Below are 27,868 nucleotides of genomic sequence, written 5' to 3'. Positions count from 1 at the left end.
GGCTGGGGTGGACAAAGGGCTTCAGCAACCATTTGAACCTTTAATGCCAAACTTAAAGATTCAGATCAACTTTAATAGAGGTTGAATGAGATCAATGTAAAGAAAGCGTGTTTCTTTCACCTCTCTCCTGAAATATTTTGTAATACAAAAAGTAATGAAAAAATAATAAACCCCTAGTAATCCCTGCTGTTATTTGTGAGGGTTTTCTGCACCTGGAATTTTGTTTGTAGTTCTCCTGTAACAGCAGGTCACTGTGCATGTGCAGCTCTGGAGCTCATCCTCTCCACACTCAATTTGTGCTAAAAACTGCCTGCATTGCCCTCCCCGCTGCTCTCAACCACAGCCAAGAGGAGATTGAAATTCTGGACACCAAAAACCTGTGACAACAAGTAAATCTTAACTACATTCTCTGTCAGCACATGCATCAATGACATCATCCTTACCCCTCACACGACCCCTGCACTGGGAGAAATCTGTCACAAGCGCCACTGTTCCCAACAATCTCACAATTAATGTACCCTCCCTGCTGCCCTTGGATGTGCCACCTCTGAGATCACCCTCAAGGCTGCACTGCCTGCACAGCAGCAAAACTCTGAGCAAGGCTTCCAGCAGTGCAGAACAGTGCAACAGCCTGGGTGAAATCACCTTCCAAACCCGCCACAGCCTGGGGGCTTTGTCTGCTCTAGCAGGGCAGTGCCAGAGTGCTCAGATTCAAGCACAATAAAGAGGAACTTCACTTTGTATTTTGGAAACAATGACACAAACCGATTTGCCAAAAACTCATCCTGATTTCCAACAGTACTGGGTGGCTTGGAGGAAGCCAGAGAAACAGAACTCTGAAGGTTAGAAAAAATAATTTAAAAAAAAAAAATCAGTGAAAATAACTCTCTCCAAAAGAAACTGTTGTAATGCCGCCTGGAATAATCCACCTATGCATTTCACCACCTGAAGGCAGTATGTGACAGACTTACCCAATCCTCACTGCTGAGATGTAGTAGGTCAGAGTTGAGAACTGCCTTTAGAATTTAAAGGTGAATTGAAATGTTTCAGGAAGAGAACAAGCTGCCTGCTTCCACAGGTATCTGCTGGGTTTTATGGCACACACTGGGACACAGACTGATAGCATAACATGTTTTCTACAAACACCAATACAGAATAATGGCTGTCATTACTACAACAATAAAACCAGGCAGTAATTTTATTAGGTAATACGGAAAGAATTTCCAGAGAAGGATTAAACACCCAGACTCAGCATTTATCAATCTAATCTCTAAGTATATTGAAAACCAGTCCTAATTCAACTATTTGTGTAGCCATAAACGTCAAGGGTAAACAAGAAAATAATCAACTTGTTCCTGCTGGTATGAATTTCAAAGCCATTAAAAAGCAGTCAAAATTACTGAAGTTAATAGAATCCTTCCATAAAGTTCAGCAAGCTTTGACTGAGGCTCTGAAAATGAGCTGTGGGTTTCATTTGAACATGGCTAAGGCAAGAGTCCACTTTCCATGGCACATCCAACCTGAATGAGTTTCTGAATACTTGGAGTAACCTCTGAGAAAAAACTTTGGGCTCAGGAGTCTTTGGGTGAAAAGTAAAGGGCAGAAAGGGGACAGAAAAGAGTCAGTGTTTTAAAAAGAAGGGATGTGAGGAATAAAGCCCCCTGGATATGGTCTCCAACAGTAGGAGAGATGCAGAAGGGCTGAGGATTCAAGGCTGGATCCTCAGCCTTGTTTTGGCACTTGCACCTGAGGCTGGCCCAGGCCAACCACTGCAAAGCAACTGCCTGCAGTGACACCAATTTTCTCCTGTGTAAAGCACATTAGCTGCAATAATGAAAAATGCTGTTTGAGAAAAGGAGTTCATATTAATATCACCACCATCAGAACGGCAGCCCAATCTCACTTGGTCAAACCAAGCACTACAGCAAGGTAAATCACACCCTCATTTCATGCTCCTGCAAATCACATTTTAGATATTTTCATGGGAAAAGAAAAACACTAAATAATTACCTGCTTTTCAAGCTGTACCAATAAAGGGGTTTTATAAGTATATAATAGTGAAAAAACCTCTCCCTGATGATCTAGTCAAGCACTGAAAGCCCCACAAAAAAAATCAGCCTATCCTTCACCTACCAGCTCCTCATTTCAATCCCTTCCCACCCTGTATCCTGTCCAGGGTGGAAGAGGGGAGCTCAAACCCAGATGAATTTCCTACTCTGCTTCCCAGGAAGAACATTCACCTGGTGGCAGCGTTGCCTCACACCATTTGTCTAACTGTGGCCTCAGGCTTGGAACACTGAGACTGATAAACCCATAACCTGATCACCTGCAGAAAACATTTCTAAACACAATTACAAACGCCACAGCTGCCTTCGGAGACTGTAAGACTTTGGAGGCGTTTAAGACTGGAATCTGAGGCATTCAGTCTCCTTTGTATTAACTAGAGCTTTTCTTCTGGGGAGATCAGCTATATCTATTTTCTCAGAAAGTTTCAGTAAAAGCTTAACTGTTTGTTCCCTCCTTTGGGAAAAACAAAATAAAATAAAATTCACCATCGCATTAATCCTCCCAAGAGGACAGGTAGGAGAAAAGAAAAGAAGGCCCCAGCTCAAATGTGCCTTCCCCTGTGAATCATCCTCTAAGTATGGGCTCCAGCGTCATCACCCAACACATGAAGCTTCCCTTACTCCAATCATACCAAACCAGTTTGTAACCATACCTTCATCACTTTGATTATATCAAAAAGGTGAATTTCTTTAACTCTATTTACAACTCACATTCAGTAATTGCTTGGTTTGGGTTTTTTAAATGCATCTGGCTTTCGTTTAGATGAAACTACCATGTGCAGAAGAGATTTCCAGCTGGACTTTTTTCCTCAATCACTAAAAGAAATTGGGATACCATATACAGAAGTGCTGCATAAGTGCAATCCAGACCATACTATTTCTGTTCAGAGGTATAAGCTGGTCTTTACAATGATTTCTAGGAAAGGCATGCTGTGCATCACTATCCTAATTGCTGCCAGCCACATTTGGAACAGGCCACACTCGTAAGCTCCTTCTGCAAAGGAGCAATCCTGAATCTTAAAGTGTACATTAGTGCATAATGAGTTCCTGGCAGCTGTTTTCCAACTGAAAGCCATCGCCTGCTGCTTCTGTTGGGGATGTGGCTGTGCAAAAAGCAGTTCTGCTGACGAGCAGGGGGGAGAGAGGCGTTCAGGAACAGACAGCATCACGTATAATTAACCACAAGCCCCACGCACTTACACCTCCCAACACAACTGCAGTGGCTGCAAGCTCTGAAAGGGCCATGACTTCCTTGAGAAATGAATTCCAAACGAATGCAACAACAAAAGCCTGGCTTGTCTTTCAAGTGGGGAGCACAAAGTACAGGAAGGAATAATCACACCTTTCCCCCCACCTCTGAAGGCAATCATTACCTGTTGCAGCACAAGTTGCAGTTGAGACAGCCACGGCACACGGAATATCAGGACACAACTTCAGAAGGCCTCAGGCACCTGCCCATGCAGAACGACACCACGCCACTCCAGAAGGCTGCAAGCATCTGCTCGTTCTTGTTCTTTAGCCCAGCCCTTTATACCCTCGTGTTCATGCACGGCACCCGTGTGCCCTCTGTTCCCTCGGGTGATTGCCCACAGCCCCTGGGCACTCCGTGCCTCCTTACCTTTAATATTATTCACCTGTGCTGCACAGCTGTGGCCCATTAGGGATGGGCTCAGCCACAGCCCCACCCCAAATTACCACAAAGTGTGTGCCTACAGTTACCAAAGAATATTACCCTATACTTGACCCATTTTACTTGTATTGCACACCAAATAAGAGGCTAACAGCAGATCCAAGGGCTGAGTGGGAGGCTGTGATCTCCATCCAGGACAGTGACCTTTAGACAAGGCACAGAACACGTTTCCATCTTTCTCTTCCCGTTGTTTTCACGAGTGCTGCAGTCATCTTTCTGTCTCCAGCCTGGGCAAAGCAGTCAAAGCACAAATGGAAATGCCAGCTCATAAAGCGCCTTTCTTCAGTGTTTCAAAGCTAATGAGCATGAATCACAGATTGATTGGAAAATCTGTGCCATTCCAGAGCTTCTGTTTCTGGTGTTCACCCCTCTCTGCCCTGTCAGAGGTGCACAGCAACAAGAGCTCAGCTCCTCAGCTGAGGCAGCTGGCTGTTCCAAACCCACACTGACCTCCAGCACGGACTGGAGCCCGCTGTGCTCCGCTGCCATGCCCAGGGAAAAAACACAAACAGGCTGGGACACAGCACCACACCACACACCCAAGTCTGCACACACACAGATCCCAGGGCCTCCTTCTCCTGGTGTTTATGCCTATTCATTCTCTTCCTGATTAGATCATACCAATGTCCCCACCAGCACAGGCAGACGAGGTTTCCAGTGGCTCACGCCATGAATAAGTGCCACTGTTTCTTGACATTTGTATGTTGACATCTGCTCTCTGATACTGAAAGCTGCCAGATGTATTAGACTCCTAAAATGTTTTAAAAAGGAGGACTAGCAGAGGCTTTTGATGACAGGGAAGCAGCACAATGTTTAATACAGGAAGAGACAAACAAGGTTTAGAATTGTTATCCTATAGAAGGGTGTAAATTGTTTGTAAACACCAGTTCCCACTTCCATCTGCCTACTTCAAAACCATCACCAATGTTCTTTGCTGCCTCCACTACACTGACACACACTTCAAGCCCTGCCTTATAAAGGAAGCCTAGGAGTGGAGCAATTAGCAGATTTAATTGATCATGAAGCTGTACTGCTGCAGGGATCTGTGCATTCCTGGTGCCAGTTGAAGTCCATACGCTCTGCTTGCTGAGATCCATACTACAGAGTAATACAAATGCACGGCAGCCAAGCCTGAAGGAAACAAACAAAAGCAACCAACCCCTTCCCAACCACTCAGCTTGTGGCAGAAACCTACACACTGTTTAACCTAGAAAATCACTTCCAACTGCAATTACTGCCATTTACTCTATCCTTTCCTTGGGAGCTGATCCTACTCCCCAGAGAGCACTTCATTCATGGGCTAAACTGGTGTGTGTGAGTGAGAGCTAAACCCAGAGAAAAGAGAAGTAGGTTACAAATTGTGTACCTGCTTGTAACCCAAGTGCAGCCAGCTGGAAGGAGCACAGAAGAGGTGAGATAACGTGGGTTGGTGTCTACCTTTGCTCTGCCTAAACTGCTGCATGCCCAAGGAACATTTTTATTTCAAGAAGGCTGGAAGAAGAGAAATCAATTCCCAAACTGACTCACAATGCCCGAAAGGATACACTTCCTTTTATGTGTAAAAGGTAAAGACATAATACTACACTTTTCATCCTCCAAATTCTTATTTAAAATAGAGAAAGATGAATTTGACAATCAGTTGCACATCCTTTCAACTATGATTTTTTTACCAAAACTGACCTGAAGTAATTCACTGTCTCACACAATTTTAGAAACCACTCTGAGGGAGCCTTAAACATTGGTCCATCTGCATCTACTTTTTAAATATTTTTCCCTCCTATATCTGGTGCCAGAGAGCAATTGAATGGAGTAGAAATAAATGAGAAAATGAAAAACTATTAGGATCCCACTGAATGAATAACAGTACTGCAAATTTCTACTGAAAACAGAAATACTGTATTATTCCTATACAGTGGAGGCATAATGACAGGAAGCTCAAATTTTCAGCTCAGCAATTTCTGTCACCAAGACAAAAGAAGCCGACTTAATCAGCTAGGAAAGATTCTGAAATAATTAATTCCTGAAAATAAATGAGAATGGAAAAGCCTCTGGCCATCTTAGTATTTTTTTGGCCTCCCTCTGTTCCTTGCATTTCAGAGCTCCAGGGCTCTCAGTGTCTAACCTAAATATCTACGTGCTGCATATGCCAGTCTCAATTTGCAGAGTGAAAAGACGTCCCTAGCCAGAGATGTCATCAAAAGCATCAACACAGCGCGGCCAGCGCAGACAGGGACACAGCACCACGAAAACACAGCAGCGCCGACAGGGACAGGCAGGTAAGAGAGGGGGATGCCGTGAGGGCAGGGAGGCAGAGGGAGCACGTGGCTGCCTCCAGTGTGGCCCCAGTGTCCCCAGAGAGGCAGGACAGGTGGCTTTAAGCCCAGCCCAGCCCCTGTCACCGCAGGAACGCGTGACAAGGCTGCGCCATGCAATATGTGCAGTACTTGACAGCCCCAGGCACCCCACAGGGAGAAAGGGAAGCTGGCTGGGGAAGAGGGGAATTTGGCTTCTGTGACTCACTTGATGTTTGCCAAACACTGGTGAAAATGAGCAAGAGCTGAGAAGGATAAATCGGGAGCCCGGAACATGCGGATGCAGGCTCAAGCAGGCACACCATTCTCTGTAAGAGTCACCACTGATCCAGATCATTTCCTCCTGGTTATCTTCACAGACTCAATCTGTGAAACACAGCACTGGCACAAATCTGCTGATACACCACAACAACTCTGTCCCTTTGCAGATCCCTATTACTCTGTTATAAAAACAAGAACACTTTTAAAAGAATATATGTATTTTACCTTTAAAGGCCACAATGAACAAATTTAACCTTCCAAGTGGTGGTGTTAGACCTAGGACTCGTTCATTGCATCAGTGCTGTAGAGCAGAGTAATGGCTGAGGTGACCCTGTTACACTGGAACACAGAGACCTAGAAAAGCCAGGCTCGGCCACGGGGCCCAGACCATGTGCACTCTCTGTCCTACACACTTTATGATGCTTAAAAACAACCACAAAGCCACAAAATGCTCTAGAGTTCAGATGTTCAGCTCCAGCACACACCATTATTTTCCCTGTTTTGTTGCTCTAAGTAAATGGAAATCATTTCTCCAGAGTGTCACTCACCATGGAGCTGCTGTGATGGGAGCATGGAGTGTTTGCTGATGCAACCGAGGACACATAGGTGAGACAATCTATCCCAGAGTGGGAGAAATACACATCATTTTTGGGCTGTTACCACCACACATAGCAACTAGAGCTAAATACAGCAAAGCACTTGCAGCTACAATCTTAGTTTTACACCTGGCACAAAATGTGCTGGAAGACTCGTGATAGGAATAAAAGGCAAAGGGAACAAGCAAATCCTGATTTCAATAACGCAAGAATAGCAGTGGAGTTGCATCAGATTCATGATAGTGCAAACCATGTTAAAGCACAGGGCAGACATTTACCAACACAACTGGTTTGACCCTTAGCATTCTAAACAAACCTGTCCGTGACTTTAAAAGAAGTTTATTTTTTCCTCTATGTATTCTCTTCTTTACAGAGCAAATTCTAGAACCATGTATCTGCCTGTTTGCTTTAATGTAAATTGGATTATAGCTTTTTTGAGAGCAAAGCAGTTTCAGTTCTCTCCCACAGCTGGAAGAAGAATAAGACCTTCCAGCCTTACAGCAGCTGTGTTACCAGTAAAATTATCAATACTGAACACCAGTGAGTTGGGTTAGCTTGAAACTACCACTTTTCCTTTGTGATAAAGACTTTTAGCTATCTACTGCTGAAAGAAAGAAAAGCCTGTGGTTTCTCTCATTAGCTCTTTTCTGCCTGTTCAATTTACTGCTTATTGACTGCAGGAAAACCTTCTTTCCTCTAAAGCTGGAGGATGTGATCTCTCTCAGGTGGCACACTCTGGTTTCATTCTGGTTGGATCCCCCCACAACACAGCCAAGAGCAGGGTGGCCACAGGTATTTTTCTGTCACCAGTAATCACAGCAGAGTGGGGCAAAGAGCAGCAACTAGAGAAGGCACAGTGGGACTTGGTAAGCATGGAATGAGGGCAATTCAGGCAAACACCACCCAGAGGGAACTGGAACTGCTGTCCTACCAGTCCCCACACCAGTTTCAGGAGAGATGGTCACTGGTTCAAGCCCTTCTTTTGATGGCCTTTAATTTTCCACTAAATTTGGTAGTTGCAAGAGTGAAATTACTAGGTAAACAAGCACTTTGAAATACTTAAGTAGCCCCATTTATCACCAATTAGAATGCTGTGTAATATTATTATGACACTGTAAATGACACAGAGGAAAGCACAGAAACATGGGAGCAAGAGGAACCTCCTCGAAGGAGCTGAATCCAGTCCAGTGGTACGTTAGAGAAATCATATCTCATACATAATTAAGTTTCTCTTGGCTTTTTATCTGATTAAACCTATTAGAAGGCTGCAGAGGAGCCTCATTTCCTTTTCCCCTCAGGTTGCCTTTGCCTGAGCACACTAAAGCCAAGCTCCTCTGGATTCTTCGTAGGACAGGCTCACTCTCCTGGCAATCCCTCTCTGCATGTTTTGCTACATTGGGATCCTTGCTCTTCAACAGAAGTGACCAACATGACACTCGTATTCCAAAATGGGTCTCAGTTACCTTATGCATTGAATTAAAAGCCTTAATTAACTGAAATTAATTGAAAGGATTAGCTTGGACACTGTAACGGTTCCATTAGCAAGCACACAGCTTCCACTGGAAGTACTTCACATAATGCAACCAATTTTATTTAAAAGAGGAGATTATGATTAGGTTAGAAAAGGAAGTCTTATTTTGGTTCCTTTAAATCAACATTATGACTTCCTCCAAGTCTTTTCCACTGTGGGTGTGATTCCAAGATTTTAATTCTCCTTACAGAATCAGAATATAAGTAACAAGACTGGAATTCCACATTAAGCCAAAATGGATTATTTCTGCATTGATCCATCAACAGTGTGGTTTATGAACAACCTGTAAGTTCAGGAAGAGCTTCTGACTCCTAGAAGCCCCTTTGCCATCAGCGCTTTCAATACCAGATATAGGAACATGCTTCCTTTTTCACATGATGACCAACAGCAGTTGGTTTTCATCTGAAACAATCTAGAAGGAAAAAACGTCCTTTAAAGGAATTCTAGGAATTTCACACTTGAGCTCTTCGCAACAGAATTGGTAAAAAACAGAAGGAAAACACTAATACATTTCAAATTCCAGATTAGTCACTGCATTACCCCTTCAACACCAATCCCCATGAAGTTACACCAACCACAGAACGAGTTCTGTCCACGACTGCATCCTCTGCTCTCCAATACTAGAACTGAGTCAACACAGACTTTCTTTTCAAGAACACAAATTTGATCATATCCCAGTTATCACAGTGACAAAACACCACAGAAAAACTGGACACAACCCTACCATTGGATTAACAAACATGTTGAGGCAGCCCACTTGCAAGAACACACAAAGGCACAACCATCACCACGAGGATTAAATTTGGCTCTGCATAGGTAGTCATTTTCCCCGTTCTATGAGAATTTTGATTTTTCCCATCCTGTTTGAGGACAAAACTGAAGCCTTCTTATTTTAAAGCATGCACACATTTAAAAAAAAAAATTAAAAAGGGGGGTACAGCTGAAAATTAGAGAAAGTCGTACTTGGCTTGCTGGAATACAGAAGATCCAGCTGAATGCTGTATCCGAGAAGAGCCGCTCTCTGTCTCTCCCAATACATAGATCAAACTCATCTGGCTCAATTAATATTTAATTATCCACACAAAAGGGATCAACTTCCGCAGAACAGATAGAGGGCATATTGGCTGGTGCAATGCAGCTTTGTTCAGCAAAAGTAGTTCAGGACCTGAAAACAGGCTACATTACTTGGGATTTTGGAGCTCTTGCACATGGCACTTTTGTCTTCCTTCCCAAAATAAATTGTGCCTACCTCGTCAAAACACAGAGGAATTCAACCTGGAATTCTTGTACTCTTGGCTATTCCAGGGTCTATCTCCCTCATCAAGAAAGTTACCAATTTTGATGTTTTCAGAAAATAATTCGTAGAATTTTAAAAGAAATACCAAAGGCAGCTGTATTTCCTCATGAAGTCACTAAGGGTGAAGATTGGTGAAAGCTTACCTAAAACCAGACCTGAGCCACAAACACCTAGTGCATCCCAACTCAGGGATCAACAATATTTTTTGCTTAATATTTGTCAACTGAAAATGCCCCATTAATATTTTCTAGTTGTAAAAGACTGATAGTTGTAAAAGAAGATACCCAAGCATTTATTATGCTTTTGAAAAATGAAGATGAATCAGCTGTTGGAAGACTCTGAATATGGAAACTCAGTGCAAGAGATGCTTTCCAAGCATTCATTTGGCAGTTGTTGCAACCTTGAAAGGCTGTGGGCTACTTTACTTGGAAAACAATGTGGTAAAAAAGAAAGCACAAACACAGATATTAAAAAAGAAGCAATCCAAACAACCACTTTGACTCCTCAAAACTTCAAAACCTCTCTCCTAATATATGATATTGTTTCCAGATAACCCAAAAGTCCAATTAAAACATTGGCTATACACTTAATATTTTGATTCTTGCTTCCTTAGATGGATTTTTCTCAAATAAACCTTTCAAATACAGAGATGAGACAAAGCAGGTATCCCCCTTCCTACTAGATTCTGCTCAAATATAAGGCCAAGATGCTATAAAATCTCCCACAGTGCGGGGATCCAGGCGATATTCCAAGCACAACGGGGTGGGGTGAAGGTGTTTTTGTTCAAATTCTCGTTTAGACTGGATTCCCCCATTCCCTTGTGGTTGTAGGTACAGAATCTTCCCTCTGTGATAATAAAAGGGACTAACCTATTGCACAAGAGCTTTTCCTCACCAGGTCCAACCCCATGCAGAAGCCCCCAAACACATGTCTGCGCGTTATTACAGTCTGTAACAATTTGTCTTGCTCGTGAACAGTGCTGGTTAAAATGCAAATTCTATGCAAAATGAGGGACTGAAGAATTCATCAGTGTACGCTGTGTATGGATTAAACAATTCCTCTTCACCCTGTAAGCAGTCCCCCACATTACAGTGTGGTAACTCAGGTTATAGCAACTGGCATAAAAGAAGGGGAGGGGAGCATAAGGGTAAACCCGTTTATGTCATAATTATGCAGCACCACAGGCATCTCTCCTCCTAAAGGGGAGAGAAAGCCTAAACAGAAATAAATAGCTGCCTGCAATTAAAGCCATTAAAAAGAAATTACCTCAAGCGTGGGGTTGAAGCAGTGGGCACGGCAAGCTATACCTCGAAAATCAGCCGTTTGTGACAGAGAGACTGGACGCACAGAGAAAGTGCCCTGGCAACTGGGTGTGGCTGGACAAATTCACATTTTCACCCAGGTATTTGTCATTAGCATCACCGAATTGCCGCGGATGGTACAATAGCTAGCATGGATCTCTCTATGGCTGTTTACAGTATGACCTCGAGAAACATTTCTAGAAAAATAAACCAAAGGTTTGTAAGACTCCAGCTCGAAGGAGAAGGGATGTGTGGCAGCAGACGAGCCAATCCCACCTTCTGTCAAAACAAACCACCCGCTCTCTTAAAGGGCAGCCGAGGCAAACCCGCGCTGAGCAGCACCCACTGCCGAGCCACACCAACTTCCACAGAACAAAAACGACAGAAAGCGAGGTTTCTGCTATCGCCACGCTACCATTCCGCACGGAAACAGGCGGGCAGAGCCCCCTGCTCGCGGCGGCAGGGCAGCAGCATCCCCGGGACCCGCGGCACCGCTCCCCGCCCGGCTCGCCCGCACCTTCTTGGGTCTCTTCCTGCGCTGGCTGCCCCCGTTGCACTTCTCGCCGCCGTCGCTCCTCTGGGCCGCCTCCTCGTTCATGCTGGCGAGCGGCAGTGCCGGCGCCGTGCCGTGCCATGCAGGCTCCGCGCCCAGCCCGGCGCGGGGTGGCACCGCCGGGGCAGGGCCGGGGGCGGGCGCAGCGGCGGCGGCGTTGCCGTGGCGGCGGCGGCGGGGCGGGGACGGGCGATGCTCCCGGGGAGAAAAGCTGCTGGAATCGCGGAGCGGCTGGGGTTGGGAAAGAGTCTCAAAGCTCGTCTCCTGGTTCCGGCCGCCTGCCATGGGTAGGGACGCCCTGCGCTGGATTAGGACAACCTGCCCTGTCTGGTCTCGGACACTTCCAGGCAATTCCCTGCGGCAGCGGATGCTGCTGGCACACCTTACTTGTCCCCAAACCCATCCGTGAGCGAGGTATTTGTCCACAAGTGTAACACCCAAGAGATGATTCACTGTCACTACCAAAGCAGACAATGGTTGGCACGGCACGCAAGGAGTTCGCTCATATCACTAAAATAAATCACCTCCTCCTTGGGCTGGAAGAACAACACAGCAACATTCACATGTAAATGCATTCTTCTGTTTCTTCTGATGAACGCTTTAAAAAGAAAAAAAAAACTACACTGGTTCCACTTCCAGCTGAAAAAAACCAGCCCAAGTAACTCACCCTCCTCCTCAAACAAAAGAAAAAACTCCCTTTAACTGCTTACTCAGCAGAGGAGAGGCTGGAGAAAGTGGAAAGGACCCAGTGAGGCATGAATTCACTCTCCCACAATCGCGCTGTCTGCAAACACAACGAACATCTGCAGCACAACAACAATGTGAGCAGTGTAGCAACCTCAAAACCTTTCTTTCTTTTCCTTACTTTGAGAGCGACTCCTTTGTTACTGCGAGCAGTAGTAAATTCTGGACTAAAATGAGAAAACTCATGTAGAAGTAAGGGGAGCTACAGATCTTCAAGAAGGCGGGTGCTATACAACACTGCATCTGTTATGCCATAATTAGAGCTGCAATCACAGTCACAGCAAGGATTTTGGGGAAGACGTACAACAGTCATTTGTTATCAGCGTCAGACATCCACGGAATTCATCTGGGGAACCTGTGGAGATGCAGCTATTCTTTTAACTCACAAACACAGATGCAGGTTTTAAAGAGAGAGATCAGCACCCATTTCTCATTTTAGCCTAATTTTGAGCAAATTCATCCCCCTGCCCAGCCCTTTCTCGTACCAAACTAAGCCATTCACACTCTTTGCCTGACATTTGTTTATTCCCAATAAGCAATTCTTGGGTTAAGCACATTGCTGAGGTATGCGGCGATTATGTATTGTGTCTTTTCTTCTTACAATGTTTCTTGCACTATTTAAAAAATTAAATCACTGATATTTCTGAGTGTAAAGATGAAGTGAACTTCAATCATACATGATGGTTCTTGACACTAACAATCATGCATGATGGCTCTGAAGACCCAGAGATCAGGTGATATTACAGTGATGTAAAGGGGATGAAAAATAAACTCTCTCACTCTGCCAAATCCATCACTGGTCCCTCTGTCCCTAGAGATGGGCCTTCTTATTATATTCTTATTTCTATATTTACTTTTAATCTTCAGGCTGAAAAAAACAAGGAAACAGGATTGCTGGAGACTTCCATGATAGCCAGGAAATGAGCAGATTTCCCCGAGAGACTTAAATGATGGAAGGCTTGATGCCTGGTGAAAGGAAGAATTCTCTGGGAGTCACTGTGAGGAGCAAAAGGGCAGCACTCCGGGGAGGCAGCCAGGGCTAAGTGCAGGCTGGAAGGTGTGAGGGAGGAGTGAGACAGACACAGTTTGGGGATTTCCAATTTCCATCCACCTTTCTCACCTGACCTTTCCATCTTTTCTCTCAGTGCTCCCAGGTGAATCTAGGGTACAGTGTGACAGTGCCCACAAACAGAATTCTGGAAAAGCCTTTTGTGACAAGTATTCCAGCTACAAATCCACCCCAAATTCACAGGTACAAGTTTACTGAAGCCTCATTAACCTGAACTGCTCTCAGCTCCTCTCTCCAAATCCTGGGCATTCACCTTTGGCAGTGCAGCTTTAGGTGTAGACAAAGAAAACCAACGCTCTTGCTCAGCAACAACACAGCAGTACTCTTCATTTCCCACAATGCCAGAAATCCAGCATGAAACCAAACCAACCTAACCAGCCAGGGAGTCACAGCAGGTGAAAACTGACAACAGGTCTAACAAGAGCACAAAATCATCCCTAAGAACCACACAAACTGCCTCAGAAATGCCCAAACAGCCAAGCAAGTCCTAAATATTCAGAAATGCTGAAGGCATTCATACTCATTTAAAGCAGTTAGGGAAAAAAATATAGCATGTGTATTCCATTTTCTTCACAAAATTTATTAGCTGAAAAAAAAAATATGTGGACATAAACTTCCAACCCAGGGAATTACACAGAAAGTAATTTTTAACTGACTTGACACCGGGCTGCAGACACATACCTGATCAGCTCTCAACAGCTTATAAAGGGGATATCAGATCTCCAAACCCTATCTGTGAACCCACAGAACCAGGTGCAAGGGCTGGTGTTTTATGATGGGACAGTCCCCATGAATGAGGGTTTAGGTGAGCAGGTGGATTAGTGTGTGGAGACTTCCCACGGATATATCCCATCATTTATGCTGTTTCCAGGATGTATTCATGACCCCTAAGTCCAGCTGCTTGGCTGACCTTAATCCCCCCCCACACCTGAACCCCAGCCTCATGTAACAGGTTAACAACACACAATTACCTCCCTTCAGACACTTTCCATCAGGGGGGTTTCCACACAGATTAAATTTACTTCACAAAGCTGCAAAGAAATGCTGCAGAGGAGTGAAGCAGCTGCCCCCAAGTCCTCGAGCAGCGTGCTGGCCATTCTCTCTGAAGCCCTGCCAGAAGCTTCCTGCAGTACACCGGCATTCAGGGCAGCAGTACCGCAGGAATCCCTTTAACTCTAGGCGTGGTCAGTCAGAGGGGCTTCCTTGCCCAGTTTTGCTTGGGTGTTTCCCAGACCCTCGCTCCCACACTCATTCCTGTTGTCATGCAAACCCGAGGCAAAGGAGAGCATCCCTGTTAGAGCTGCTGGCAGATGGCTCCAGCCTGCACCAAGCAGAGTGATGGTGCAGCTGGGTCACTGCTGCTGGCCAAGGCTTATCACTACCTCAGGCATGTCCGCACCGTCAGTCTGACACAGGACTTCCCAAAGCCATTCCCTGTATCAGCATTCCAGGTGGCTTCCACAATTAAAAATTTAATCCTACAAGACCAGCTCCATTCCTGCTGAATTTAACAGCAGCAGATCCATTAAGTATGTAATGGTCAGAATTTACACAATGAAAATTAGAACTTTGTATTCTAGTTGAACCACATAGTCTTTCTACATCCAGACCCTACTTCATATTCTGCACCTGTACTACCTATATATTAAAAAAAAAAAAAATTTAAACAATGTTGTCAGCAAGTTGGGACACTCCCATATTCACATTATGGAAACTGAAGACCAGGGGTGTCTTATCAGTGTGTCAAATACAAATGGGAAAGAGTAAAGACCAAGACAAGCTCTTCTCGGTGGTAGCCAGCAACAGGTACAAATTTAAATGCAAGAAACATTTTAAAAGTAAAGAAACATATTACCTAGCTAGACTAGGAATTCTTAATCCTTGGAGATACTCAGCACTTTAGGAGGCATGGTCCCGAGCAACATGCCCTGGCTGACCCTGATCCAAGACAAGGATTGGACTGTGATCTCCAGAGACTCATCTCCACTTGGCCTGTCCTAAAAGCAAACCCTCTGCAATTGTCACGTAACAGCAGAGGTTAAAACACTGAAATACTCAGCTATTCCAGCTGAGCAATTGCAGATACTGTCACTGTTAAAACGGTGACACCTATATCCTCTCAGTCACTCCAATGTTTATAATAAAGCCCCCTCTAAATCCCACGTGTGGTAAGTGCTGTGTGCCTACTCAGCAGTGCACCACAGATAATCATGTGGGATTTTATCGACCCACCACTGCAGGAGTTTCTGCTGGTTACCTTGAGCTGAACCCCAGCTGCCATCTGGCCCACCCTGATAAGACAGCAACAACAGAGCAAAGCACAGGAGGGTGAAAAAGCTGCCTATGGTTTACCACTGAGTCATTAAACTGAGCTGCAACAGCAAAGAGATAAACTGTGCATCCATTTAATTACATTTAAAAATCTGAACAATTCTTTTTCTGATGATGAAGTAAAATAACACTCATCACCCAAATAAGCATTCTTACACACTGTTAGGTAAGTGCTCCCTATTTATTTCCTCCTATACATATATATACATATAAAGGACAAACATAAATTACTAATAAGCAGATTCCTCCATAGTTTTCCATTAAAAACCAGAATTCTTACAGACCACTTTGTTCCAATGCCCCTGTCTTGGGCAGAGACACTTTCCACCAGCCCAGATTGCTCCAAGCCCTATCCAGCCTGGCCTTGGACCTTTCCAAAGATGGGGCAACCACAGCTTCTCTGGGCAATCTCCTGAGCCAGAGCCTCACCACTCTCAGAGAGAATTATTTCTTAATAATACTCCATGTAACCCTGCACTCTGTCAGTTTAAAGCCATTCCCCCTCATCCTTGTAGAAAAAGTGTTTAAGTACTGGAATGCTATAGAGTTTGAATCTAAAACAAAAAACAAGGTGATGTTTCTTTAATGTGGTTTTCTATTACACAGCCATGATTGACTTGGTATTCAACCATCTCAGGACAGCAGGATGGCCAAAAAACAGGCAGCCAGCTTCTAGGAAATACACCTGATATGTCCTTCCATTGTTTTAACAAAGCATGTTTGAGAAGGAAAACCAGTAGGAATACAACTAATGAAGAATCCCAGCTCCACCTGACTCCTTATTTCTGAGGAAAATAGCTCCTCAGAACTCCTGAGTTCAGCACCTGTGCCTTGGACAGCAGGAGGAGCTGAGCCCCTCTTCCCGTGCCAGGCTGGAGGGGGTCCCATGGGATGGACCCCCGACACCTGCACAGCACAAGCACCTGACGTCACTGGTTCCCACACAGCACAGGGAGAGCAAATATTTCTGTGCCACACACACGTGGGTGACTCATGTCCTCGCAGGAGTATCTGTTGCTGGTAGCAACCTCCAAACAAAGAGGATGTCTCTGCATCCTTGTGTAAAGGACAATAGGCAGTAGTGCCGTGTCATTGTCAGTCACATCTGACACAGCTGGCGATGTACAGTCATACTGAAAGCATGGAGTACAGAAAAGGTTCTTCTTTCAAAGGTAGATATTTCCAAACCATGAAAATTTAACATCTGAGTTTGATACTGTTAACTATTTGTATATGTGTTTAATATATATTTCATCACTTGGCTCTATTCCTTGTTGCTTCTGTCCTCTAGAAAAGCATCATTCCATGAAAGAAGCAAGGAACTATCAATATTTAACATGTTTTAGCAGACTTCTCAACAGCCTTTAAACAGTGATGAAAGTGAAGTCAGCAGTGCCGTGCACTGGAAGGAATGAGAGGCTACCTATCCCAATAGCCAGTAAAAGGTTAAGTCATGCAGAATGCAAATTTTGCATTATTTTCTTTCCGGAAAGGGTGTCCTCTATTTTTTCCTTATTACCGGAGCCAAGCCACTAAACACACCAGACACAAGGAGCAAATGTGAAAATAAACAACTGGCTTTAAAATGACAGGTTATTTTAATGAAACACTACATCATTTTGTCCCTCAATATTAACACCTCTGAGTTGCTGGGATTCTATTGTACTTCCACGTTAAAATTGTCAGCCAAGTTCTGCAGAGCTGGGGCTGCCTGCCTAGCTCCAAGTGCTCCACAAAACACATACACAGCAACCAGTGCTACACAAACCAACAGTCAAAACGTAGATTTAAAACACGCTGGAGCAGGGAGAAGAAATCCCTGCCCTCAGCTGCGGCGTGCTGTAGATCGAACAAATTAAAACCCGTGAACTGAACGCGCCATTTTCTGCCCGGTGGGAGCCGCGAATTGATCGTTTGCGTTATCCATCCATCTGGGAGCCAGGGCTGTGGGGATGTGACCTCACGTGACACCTCTGGTGAGAGGACATCAAACTTGGGCAAGAGAAAAGGCTCTGAGGTCCCCTGCAATTATCATGCTGGTCACGTGCTCCGTGGCGATTGCTATAGTAACCAGACACTTGCCAGGGAGACTTTCTAGCTCAAAGCATTCTTCTCTTATGCCTTCAATTATTTTCCTTCTGATAACTGTTAATTTATATTTTATTTTGGAGTCAAGGAATTGACAGTTTTTCTTGTGTTCATCTGGAAAAGAAAAGACTACCAGAAATGAAATCTGAAATCAGTTATAATAGAGAGGAAAGTTAGAAAAGAGCTTTGTGTCATGGGTTGATAAAATACAGCATTTGTATTGTTTAGCATACACAAACTGCAATAGAAATGTGTCACATTTTCAGCAGAATGTAACAAAATTAATAGTTTTTTTTTGCCAAGCACTCAAATGAGCCTCTAAGGTTTCCATTACTATAGGTGTGGCTGTTAGTTATGATTCCTATATAGAACCTTACCTCGCTAGGACCCGTGTTCCTTCTGTTAAATATTCTGATCAAATTTCCATCTCTTGAATTTAAGGTTTTTGATACTGCCTCAAGATGAATTTAAAATGCTCATCTGAAAGACTTTCGCTATTAAAGGTTTTATATCCACGTGTTTTGGATCAAAAAACACAAAGAGGGTAAACAGGATTGCCAACACTGCTGGCAAGAAGAACCAGGACTGAATCTGGGAATGGTCCTAGTGGCACAGGAGGGGCAGAGAAATTACCCTAGAGGTTGGAAAAGGGGAGATGGACAGAAGAGTCAGTGCTTCCTAAAGCTAACATTCCCCAAAACCAGGGAGGAAAAGGTCAAGATAATTGTCTACTGTTCCAGAAGCAAGGCAAACTAACAAGCAAAGGCACCTGTGTAACTTTAGTTGCACCTGTATTGATGTTTTATATGCTCTAATCCTACCATTTTGTATCTGTTACTTCATCAGAGGGCCTGGCTCTCAGGGCTGAGACTGCCACACCGAGGAACCCACAGAGGATTCAGAGCAAGGGCGTCTGTTGCCTGATTTGCAGATAGATTCAGGGAAATTGGCATACACGGTGTAGGACAAGGAATAGGACATTGTCTTCCCAGCCAGAGCAACCCATCAGCACAGCGGATAACAGCACCCATGCTGCTCCATCTGTCCCCTCCTCATGCTTCATACAAGACAGGTGCTTAAAAACAAGCTGCTCACACAAAGTTTCTCATTTTGTGGATGCTCCTCATCCACCTTGTGATCTTTTCCTCCAAGGCTTAAAAAGGCTCAGGGATAATCATAGTCAAAAGGACAGTTTTGACCTGGGATCAATGAGATGAAATTCACTAACTTGAAAAAAAAAAATCCCTGTTTTCTTCAACTAAGGGTCCAAACACTCAAAACTTCTGAGTATTTTTCTCCCTGTCTTCAGCATTCCATCCACTGAACAGGAATAACTGTGTCTCTTCACCTAACAGAAACATAATGAAAATGAATTAATTATTTTCCACACACTAGATAGGACTTTGATGAGCACGATAGATGAGCCCCAAGGGACTAATAATTCTGTCTTCCAAAGAGATGTTTAAACAACATGTTCTAAATAAGGCCTGGGGCCACAAATTGAGCAACGAGCGGGAAACAAGCTGCGGAGTAGCTGTTCATTAAATGTGTATCATTAGTTTGCTCATCAAATGCAGCAGGACCTTCGGAAAAAGTATTAGGGGCATGTGTAATTGAAGCCTGTATGGTGATGTTGGGACACGACTGGGTCAGAGGCTGCAAAAGCCTCTCCTAACTCTGCATTCTCCATTAACTCCTTCCAGTGCAGTTCTGAAGTGTGTGTGTACAGCTAAATATGCACAATGAGTAAGGACTCAAATAGGAGATGGGATCAGAGTGAGATTTCCTGATTTGACAGCCCCTGACACTTCAGTGATCTCATCTCTTAGGTAGCAAATGTCAAACCCATCATTAGGCAGCTGTTCAAAACAGGAAAGGGCTTGCAAGAATTACTTCAGAAGCAAAAGAAAAGGTTAATTAACCAAAAATATATATTCCACAGGCAAGACAAATCACAAGCTCTTCTGACTTAATCCAGCACTGACACCAGCTCCTTTGGCTGTTAGCAAGCACCCCCAGAGCCAATCCCTGGCACTCCAGGAGCAGCTCTGAAGCTGTCCTGTCCAACTGCCCTACACACCAACGCCACAGGGACACAGCCAAGTGCATCTCACTACAAACTGATTTTGTGAAGGCCAGAGAGGAGGATGAGCAGAGAACAGAGCAGCAGCTTGAGTCCACCCACAAGACAGGGAAATGATTCACGCAGTGGTCACTGGGAGCACAGAGCTCTGCGCAGCGGTGGGGACCTTCTGCTAAGTCATGATCTCTTAGAAGATTTTACTGCTGTTCACAAGGTTTTATTTTCAATATTATTATTACTGTTACATGACAGATTGCTTCAAGCTGTCCCACAGTCCTGTTCCTTCAGGCCCAAGGAGGAATCACAAAGAACTGCGACCTTGAACAATCCTTGCCCCCTAAAAAGCTTCAAATTCTATGCCTCACTACGCTGCCATCTCTGTGCACCCCATTTTTTCCTGCCACAGTGTTCCATTTTGAACTGTCATAGTTAAATATCTGGGACAGTTTCTTGCCTTGAGTGAAAAAACACTTCCTCCAACTTGCAGAGAAAAACTGCATGTCTATATATTTAGCAACAAAAACTGGAGTAACGTTTAACAAAGAATTTGTTCTTCCCTTACTGTAAAAGAAGGCCTCGGTTCATCAAGCTGACATTCTTCTACTGAAAACCCATCTTGTTAGAAAATATTCTCTTTGGAACTGTATGAATATGTACTTAATGAAATACACATTTAAAAATAGGAGGTGCTTCCTTCTTATTTTCACCCACAGGTATTGTAATTTGTAAAAACATTTTTAAAATAACCACTTTCACAACACTAGAAAAAAAATAAGAAGGAGTTTGAAGATGCTGTCTTTGTGAGACACTGAGAAGACACTCCGCACAGAGCTGTTTAGGTCCTCAGTGCTGGACTGAAGACAAGCTCAGGCCCAGGCTGTGCTGGGATTTTCTGTGGATGTGCCTTGGTCATCCAAGGTCAGCAAGAGATCCCTCCCAGTCCTGAGGCTGCTCTGACAAATGACACAGGAGAAATTGAGTTTCAAATGACCCTTTTGCTCTGTCCTCAGCCAAGCACCACGTGCAGTAATCTTTCAATTCAGCGAAGCATTTAATCACATTGAAGTGCTTTTACGTATCACGATGATCTTAAAATCCATGCTGGAGGGGTAACCATAAAATAACCTCCCACAGCAGCCTGGAAGTTTATCTGTCCTGCAAATTGCAGTGTAAAACAATGACACGTCATTTCTCTTTAGGTTTTACTTGACTGAATCATCTTTAAACCATAAATGTTTTTTAGGTCAGAATTCTTAAACAGCATGAAACAAATGCTGTTCCTGCTTTCCAAGTTGCACCAGACAGCCAGAACTTTCTCAAGATCTTTAACAATTTACAAGTAAATTATAATTAATAATCAAACCAATGATGAGTCCTAACCAAAAACATCAGCTTAGCATCAGAACATGCTGCTCAAATAGTGAGCTCCATTTTGGAAACACACTGCAAGAGACCATATTTTATAGCTGACATTTCCTTCAACAAAAATTACTGCCTGACTCTCTCAGATTCACCTTAAGAAGGTGACATTGCTCTTACCATGTGGCAATTAACACTCCCACGGTGAGTAGCAGGATGAATCATTCTAACAAAAGCAGAAACCCCCAAATTATTCAAGGGAAATGGCTACACTGCCTATTCTGCTTTCAAACAGGTCCTTCCTTCACACACTCTACTGCGAACAGCCGTAGCATATTTGATCTTAGAGTCACTTTGCAATGAGTGCCTTTTTTTTTTTAACTCCCTGTCTCAATAGGCAACTCTGAGAGTGAAGAGCAAGGACAGTCTCTGGACCACTGTTTATTCCAGAGCCAAGCCTGGGGGTGGTACGGGACCCCTGGCTTTGGGACACAGCAGTGTCCGGAGCACAGCCCACAGCAACCAGAGAAGATTTTCACATCATCTTCCTAAATAACTGCTCTCCCCAAAAGCTGTGGTGGTGTTTGCTGCCTGCACAGGTGCTTGAGATGACCCAACTTACTCTATCTGATCATTTCAGCTACTGGGAGAAATCTTGTTGTGTAAAATAGGAAGGGGGATCAGAGAGAAGAGAGACACCTCTGCTGTGCACCAGGAGCTCACGTCAGTTTAGAAAATAATAATAATTTTACAAAGAATACAAATACAGTGATGGAGAAATGTCCATCTGCCAAGCTCTGGAGGATGAAGGTCATGTAGAAAACGTGTACATGATGTAGGATAAATTTGCCCATAAAGAAAAAGTTGACAACTGCTGTGCTTTGAGACTCGTGCTCTGGAGGAAGAGAGCACAAACCTGAGCTGGTTCTCAGACAGCAGGATGGAAAAGCTTCCAGAAGTTATTGGTTGTGTGATGAACACCCTTTCACTCCACAGTGTCAGCAACAAAACAGACTTGGGGGACAAAATGCTATCCAAATATTCTTCCAAACACACTTTGGTTTGCTGAGCCCACCCTTCATCCAAAAAGAGTTCATCTGCCCACAAAAGCATTTTTCTGCTGACACCTACATTAGCTCAAGAGCAGGGAAGGTGACCTCCCCTCTCCTATTTTTGTTCATAATTTTCCAAATTTTTTATTTGTTTCCAAACCATTTGCTAAACCTATTGCATTATAAATAGCTTTCAAATAATAAAAAAAAAAAAAATCCACACTTTTGGGTAACATATCCTATCTATCACCAAAAATATTTTGATATGTGGTCCACGTCTTTGTCAATTAAAAAAAAAAGCTCTAGAACGTCTCTATCTTGTGAAGTATTGCCACATTTTCTTTAAACACCGCTTTGGGATAGTAACTATCCATCTTGCAGCATTTCGTGGTGGTATTAGGATGGAGTGAAAAATCCAAACTTGGAAAGTCTCTAGAAATAAAATCTGGGAAGGAGCAAAGCCACCTGAAGAGCCTCGTGGCACAGGGACATTTCTGCTGCAGCCACAAGAGCCTCTGCTACACTTGACCTTGAGACAAAAGAGTGGAAGATTCCAGGCTCAGTCCAAGCACAACAGGAATTTTTCTACTGGTGAAAGAAACAAAGAAAACAGAGAGGAAAGCAAATAAACCCAAAGACAGCTCTACCCTCATCCATAATTGATAAGCCACCGTGAAACTGGTGAAATAAGTGAACCGAACAGAGTGGATCCAGAAAACTCTGTACAAAGATCTTTTATCAATAAACTGTGGGGTATAAACACACTGTTTCCAGATCAGCAATTAACATATGCAATTATCTGGGAAAAAGCCTGAAATGTTTGAGTCCAACAACAGGAGGACACAACAGGTACCAAATAAATTTGGATTATAATACTACAGAGTAGCTCTCACTGAAATATTCTTTTGCTTCATTTTTGTATCAGACATGTATTAATAATGGCTTCTTTCCCTTCTGCACTCAAGTCAGGATTCTTAATGAGCACAGACAGAGTATGGAGTGGCTTTAGCATCTCTCTCCCAGAAAAGCAGCTACAATAGCACAGAATTTTGAAACCCAATCTGATTTAAAACACCAGATCTAATAGAACACTTAGGAAACTGGATATTTTTAACTCTCTGTAACTGCAATTGCGAATTTTCATTCTGGAAGCACCAGCAAGATTTCCACATGCAGAATAATAAGAAAAGATAAACAAAATATTTTATGTAAAATAAATGGATGCCTTATCCTGCAAAGACTTGAAAATATTTCCTGTTGCCAGCAAAAATACTCATAAAATTTGGAATGTGCAACTACAGCTGGGAACAGTTAGCTGCAGGAGAACCAGTCTGGTTTGCAGTCATTTCAGAAATCAACCCACAGAGTGGCAACCACAGGTTTTCATTTCCTTTTTGATAAGCCTTTCAGAGGGAGAAAATTCAGCACTATTTCTCCCTGCCATGCTTTGAAACCTACTATGAATTTCATAAGCTCAGATTTGAAGGTTCTAAAGCAGACTTGAAAGCACAATAGTCAAAACAACCTGGAAACCACCGTGCAAGGGATGAAAAGGACCCCGAGTCATGAGGGAGCACAAAAACAACGAGGGAGCACCAGGCTGGGCCCACAGTCCCAGCTCACTCCAGGCATCTTTTACTGACTGGGTTCCTGATTCCAGCAGAGTCAGAACCAGTTTGTTCATCTGCCAGATCCATTTCCTCCTGCAGCAGATGTACACCTTGTCTCACATGGCTTTTTCACTCTTTGTTTCCACAAACACATCCTTGCTTTTTACTGCACAGGGTGGGAATCAAAACCTGGTACGAGAAAAGGACTTTCAATTCCACAAAAAACAAGCACACAGCAAATAAACCTCATCTGTTGTCAAAAGACAGGTTTGCTTCCCACCAGAGAAGACAAACATTATTCAGGTGTGCATGCTCACAACTGTTTTCAGATTCTCAGCACAGAGAATTTCTTCATATTTCAAATTGCATTTGAAATATGAAGAAATTAAAAAGGCTAATGTTAAATATGCAGACTTTGTTCCAGCAGAAAAGCTTTCATTAATTTCTCACTTGATAATGAGTTTTTGTTCCTTCCCAGCAGTATTTGTAATGTTAGAAAAACACACTGTGTTTTGATAACATTTGAAAAACACAAAAAGTCAATTTTGTAACTCTTTCTAGTTCTCAGTTTTAATGGAAATATTTGCACTGCTGACATTGGCACGAAACCCAGGTAACGTGTCTGAATGGAATAAAGGCTATAGTGAAAAATAGTGAAAAGTAACTGGTAAACACCATTGCTCAGTATAGAAATGGGCTTATTTTACTTTTAAAACATAAAGCCAGCTTAGATTTTAGCACATATGACTGCATTACTCCAGCTGGGCATTACCATCAACAAGAAGAACCCAATAATTTGACACAGGGCTTCTAATACAGAAGTAAAAGTGCTCACTTTAAAAAGCATACATCAAGTTCAACAAAACTAAACAATGCCTTGCTGAAGGCTTTTATTTCCTCTTTTTTAGCAATCCCTACAGCTTAGTGTAGTCTGTTGAATCAACCATAGGTGAAGGCAAACTCTGCATTTTTATATTGTTGTCTATGATTTCACAAGTTATATGACTTATTAAAAGCGAAGTCAAGGGCTGCTGTTCAACACAAGAGGAAAATTAAACTTCAAGTCCTTTCATTAAGGAGAAGGATCCTAAATACAGATAAAATTATTACCATTACATATTTTTATCTCATGTTAATTCACTGAGTTTAACCACATCAGAGACCGAGATATAAACTGCTGTTATTGGAGGCCTGGACTGAGTCCACACAAAAACCACTGTCAGGTCAGTTCTCCCATATCCAGCTCTGTACTCTGACAGGATCTCTTCCCTCCAGAGCTGCTTTCTGTTGCTGCTCTCTCCAATCAATAGAGCTTCAGAACATAAACCAGATCTGTCTCCCTGCCCACAGCTGCAAAGGTCAAGCTTATCATAAGATCAGTGTTTTAAGGGAGAATGGATCCAGGGATTTAGATATTTGGGAAAAGGAGGAGCTCCTGAAAGAAAATCCCCTTGCAGCAGGTCTGGCTCTGCTGAAGGCAGAGGGAAGGCCGGGGTCTGCTGAGGCTCTGGACAGACGAGGCTCACACTGACATGCAGAGACTCAGAAGGGCCAGCCTAGAACTGGTGCTCTTCTCCAGCACATTTCCACGAACACCATACGTTTTTGGAAACCTGGGCTCCAGAAGAGTGTGGGAAGCTCAAGCCAAACAAATTCTTTCAGAGAAAGGGCCATAGAGGCCAGGACTTGTCTGCAGGGACAAAGGAGAAAGTTTAATTCTCTCAAGAAGATGGAAAACTGCCTTGATATTTCCTTCCCACCATATAGCATCCTGTTTCTATACAGTTGGAGAGCTGTCTGTTGCAATTCCTCCCTCAGTTTGTAATTTCAAGTGTTTTAACTCTTGTCTAGCTCCTCCTGTCTTACAAACATTTTTTCTGTCCTATTTTTTCCCCTACAATTCTTCCCTTCTTTCCCTCACTCCATTCTCTCATGCTTTCTGTTCACAACTCCCTTTTTAGCTAAACTGCACCCAAATACACAAGTGTGTGGGTATATATACATGCGTGTCTGTATGTTTATTAATAATAACACACTGTGAGTGTTTACCAAGCCTCCTGCAATTTGTTTGTTCTAGGCCTTCTGTTGTCTTGTGTATGAATCATCCATTTAGGCAGGAAATTCTTCAGGAAAAGGGGCACTTGTTGTTCTAAATCCATACAGTGCCTAGCACATACAGCCCCATTCTTATTTATTATAATAACTGCACCAGTGCTTTGGGTTTCCTCACTTCCAGAATGCTGGACTCTTGCTTTGTGTGCCTTCACTTCCCTAACAAACCCTTGAGAGAAAAGCTACAGCACAAATAGCATGTGTGACACAGCAAAGCTTTGTGTTTGACATGGAAACTCTGACAGGAGCACAGCAGTGGCCAGAGCAGGTCCTGCCCACTCTCCCTGCACGGAGCACCATCCACAGCTCCCAGCAGAGCCTCTTTTCCCAGATGAAGCGCACAGCTCCTGTGAACATCCACACCAATTCCACATGCACTTTGTGAGGAAAATCAAGCCCTTTCCACATAATCATGGTCTACTGAAATGCAGCCCTGGCAGAAGGGCAGCAGTAAAGGAAGGAATGGCATGTTCCTGCTCCCGGACACTGTAGGACACTCTGAGCACTGCCTTCCCCAACAAAAGCTTCTTTTCATTAAAGGGTGGAAAAAATCCCCTTTTATTCTCTAGCCTTTGAACGGCTTACATCATTGCTTCTTCAATTTCAGGATTTCAGTGAAAACAAGCTTTCTGCAGGGCTGGTCAAATGACAGTTAACTAAGAATTCCTGGGAGTGTTTAATCTACACTCTCTATTAATTTATCATTAGGGTACCTTCTAATAATGACTCGTCTAATGCAGAAACAAAACCACAGCAGAAACCCTCCCTGCTCCTACTGTACAAGTTACAATGAACCTGGGCATCTCTCCACCAAAGCAGTCACCATACCCCTTTTTTTTTTTTTTAACATCCCCCAATTATCCCCAAGGCTTCCAAGGGGAAAATGCCACCAGTTTTACATATGGTAACGAAAATATTTTAACACTGGCCTTTCATCACGCACACAAAAAAGAAAATTTCATTGTCAAGGCTGTGTCCAACAGCTGCCTTCAATGTGATGACAGAAATTATTTGTGAATAGGAATAAACAGGGATAGCCTTGAACGGTTTTTCCCCTCACATTTCAATTTTTAAAAAACCTTTTTTCTACCAAAGATCTTTCCATACATGGGCCTGTCATTCATTCCTTTTTGAGAAATTCCCGTGTAAGCCAAAGTAATACAGCTTTGAGAACATGAGCACACATTTACCCTTCAACAGGGAAATCCTGTACTGAAGACTGAGGGAAGCTCCAAATTAAGGAAAATTCGTTGTGTTTCATTAGGAACAAATAAGTAGTGCTAGTGATTTTCAACAGAAGGCTGTAAATGCGATTCCTCCCATGAGCCCTTCCACCTCTGTTTTACTATTTCCACAGCACAGGCTGCTTCAAAGAGCTAAGTGTGCCAACAGCACCAAGCCAAGGCAAAGTCACTACTTCACCTACTTTCCCCAACACCAGGAGAAGAAAATCAGAAAATCCACTTGGATTTAAAAGCTATTTTTTATACTTCAAACACCACAGGGCCTTTAGAGAACTAATAACAATAGTTTTAAATTTCAAGCTAGATGCTGTGCTTTTAGTTATGGTCATCCTGAAAGCCGAGAGGGAATTACACCAATCTCTCCCCAGGCCTGGGCAGCAGTTTCCATCTGTCACCTGTAAATAAGCTAACTTCATGAAAGGCTCTGCTTCCATGAGCTGTTTGCCTGCAGTCAGTCTTTGTCCTGACCTGTGCATTCATCAAAACCACCTGTGAGCCATTCCTGACCAGAGGTTGCGATGCACTCAACATTAATTTGCTATTAGAGCTTCCAACAGGACCCACCATAA

The 27,868-nt window shown here is 43.4% G+C and overlaps 1 protein-coding gene across 5 annotated transcripts in view; it reads right to left on the bottom strand.

Moving 5' to 3' along the window:
- ANK2 (ankyrin 2) overlaps positions 1 to 27,868 on the bottom strand; it is a 274,403-nt gene that overhangs the window by 174,785 nt on the left and 71,750 nt on the right. For 3 of the 5 annotated variants that reach the window (XM_041459291.1, XM_041459292.1, XM_041459300.1), the window contains exon 1: positions 11,572 to 11,667. The exons of the other annotated variants lie outside the window; for them this stretch is intronic. In XM_041459291.1, the coding sequence (XP_041315225.1) occupies positions 11,572 to 11,652 (81 nt within the window). In that variant the 5' untranslated portion in view covers positions 11,653 to 11,667. Of the gene's footprint in view, positions 1 to 11,571; positions 11,668 to 27,868 lie in introns of those variants that run through there. 5 annotated transcript variants of the gene reach the window in all.

This window comes from Pyrgilauda ruficollis, unplaced genomic scaffold (genome assembly GCF_017590135.1).
Source record: "Pyrgilauda ruficollis isolate IOZ18807 unplaced genomic scaffold, ASM1759013v1 scaffold134, whole genome shotgun sequence".
Lineage (NCBI taxonomy): Eukaryota > Metazoa > Chordata > Aves > Passeriformes > Passeridae > Pyrgilauda > Pyrgilauda ruficollis.
This window is presented reverse-complemented; position numbering and strand designations above follow the sequence as displayed.